The sequence below is a fragment of the Mus musculus genome, chromosome Y (assembly GCF_000001635.26).
Source record: "Mus musculus strain C57BL/6J chromosome Y, GRCm38.p6 C57BL/6J".
Taxonomy (NCBI): domain Eukaryota; kingdom Metazoa; phylum Chordata; class Mammalia; order Rodentia; family Muridae; genus Mus; species Mus musculus.
The window spans coordinates 10,064,882-10,066,831 of record NC_000087.7 but is presented as its reverse complement, the minus strand read 5'-3'; the positions used below and the strand labels follow the sequence as shown (position 1 = coordinate 10,066,831).

General features: G+C 39.7%; 1 protein-coding gene across 1 annotated transcript; it reads left to right on the top strand.

Annotated features, from left to right (window-relative positions):
- Nucleotides 1–350: 350 nt before the first annotated feature.
- Nucleotides 351–1,034, top strand: Gm21301 (predicted gene, 21301). Its single transcript, XM_017318868.1, has one exon. The coding sequence runs from the start codon at nucleotides 351–353 to the stop codon at nucleotides 1,032–1,034; it is 684 nt and encodes a 227-aa protein (XP_017174357.1).
- Nucleotides 1,035–1,950: the final 916 nt, after the last annotated feature.

Here is a 1,950-nt window from a genome sequence, read left to right as displayed (position 1 = left end):
TCTGGGAGTAAATGTTTGTACCACCATGGCTGACTTATTAACTTCTTATTTTTATAAAATTAATTTTAGAAGCTCAAAACTGTTTAGCATAATATTCTTCACGTGCTCAGAGGTTCTCTTAGCAAAGAGTCTTGGTCCAGCATTCACTCCCAACCCATAACCATTGCCCATCAGGAACTCATATATATGACAGAGGCAACAGCATTGTGTCTGGTTTAAGCGGGCAAGATCTTCAGTGTCAGGCAATGGGCAAGTATGATATTTGAAGAGAATGGGAGCCACAAGACAGTGTGATCTACCAAAACATGTCTACAGCCAGGTAGAAGACAATACCTCTGAAGAGTCTGAGCATGACATCACTCAAGAAGAAGAGTAGGAGGAAGCCTTCTTCCCAAGCTCTTGGGAATAAGGTTGGCTGCAGAATGTCTCACGGTTGGAAGGAAGGTAATGAGCCTGCCACCCATTGGAAGGCCATCATTCTAGGTCAACTGCCAACAAACCCTTCTTTTTATTTGGTGAAGTATGACAGAATTGACAGTGTCTACGGACAGGAGCTCCATAGCGATGAGAGGATTTTAAATCTTAAGGTCTTGCCTCACAAAATAGTTTTTCCTCAGGTGAGGGATGTCTACCTCGCCAGTGCCCTGGTTGGCAGAGAGGTACAACACAAATTTGAGAGGAAACATGGCTCTGAGGAAAACTGGAGTGGGATGGTGCTAGCCCAGGTGCCATTCTTAAAGGACTGGTTTTACATTTCCTACAAGAAGGATCTGGTCCTCTACATCTATCAGCTCCTGGATGACTACAAGGAAGGTAACCTCCACATCATTCCAGAGACCCCTCTGGCTGAGGCGAGATCAGGTGATGACTGTGACGTCTTAATAGGTACCTGGGTGCAGTACACCAGAGATGATGGATCCAGAAAGTTCGGAAAGGTTGTTTACAAAGTTCTAGCCAATTCTGATGTGTACTTTATCAAATTTCATGGTGACCAACATATCTATGTCTATACTCTGGTGTCAAATATCACTTAAATTGAAAAAATCACAAATTACAGGAATGTAAACTTATAGGATTGAAAAAAAAATGTTTGTTTTCTTGTTTTGGGTACCTATGGGTCTTTGACAACCTCAGTATCTTTGTCAATAAAATTTTGTTTTGTTCTAAAAATTAATACGTGTGACATGACATGCTTTAAGTGAACACTTTGTTGGTAGAGATGGACTATGGTGGAAAGAACATCAAAGGAAGATGAAAGTTGCAACTCAGGCTGTGAACAGTGCATACATCTAATATCACACAGGCTAAAATGGACAGGACTTAGCTTCTGTGGTCTGCATAGTGAGCAAGGAATTGGAGATATGACTTAGAGGAGCAGGGATGTCATCAAAAGATGGATTTTTAGGAAGAAAGGGAGAAAGACAGGACATAGATAGAATCTCTGGTATGAAGTCTGAGGGATAAACAACAAGTTGGGGAAAGAGTGATAGATAAAAGGGATGTGGCCTTGTTACACAAAGTGGAACCCAGAAAACTGATCCAAAGAGACTCAGAAATCAGACAAAATCAGGTTTCATTTGAATAATGAAACCTAATGAAACTTGTCTCTCATTTTAAGATTTATTATGTGTATTCATATGGGTGAAAATAGGGCATGAGCTTGAGAGTATAGGTGACCACAGAGACATGATTTGTCAGATCCCATGGAAATGTTATTAAAGCTGATTGTTAACCATTGGATATGAATTCAAGAAAACAAATCCAGTTTTTTTGCAGTAGAATGGTGCTCTTAACAACATGGTCATCTCTCTATTCCCATTAAGATATCTTTTTAATAAATCCAATATTAACATACAGAAAAGAGACTAGGAAGAAGTTAAGAAAGTTTAAATTGATGGTGACCTTTAAAAACAATAAAGGACACACAAAGGAGTAGAGGACACTGAGGGA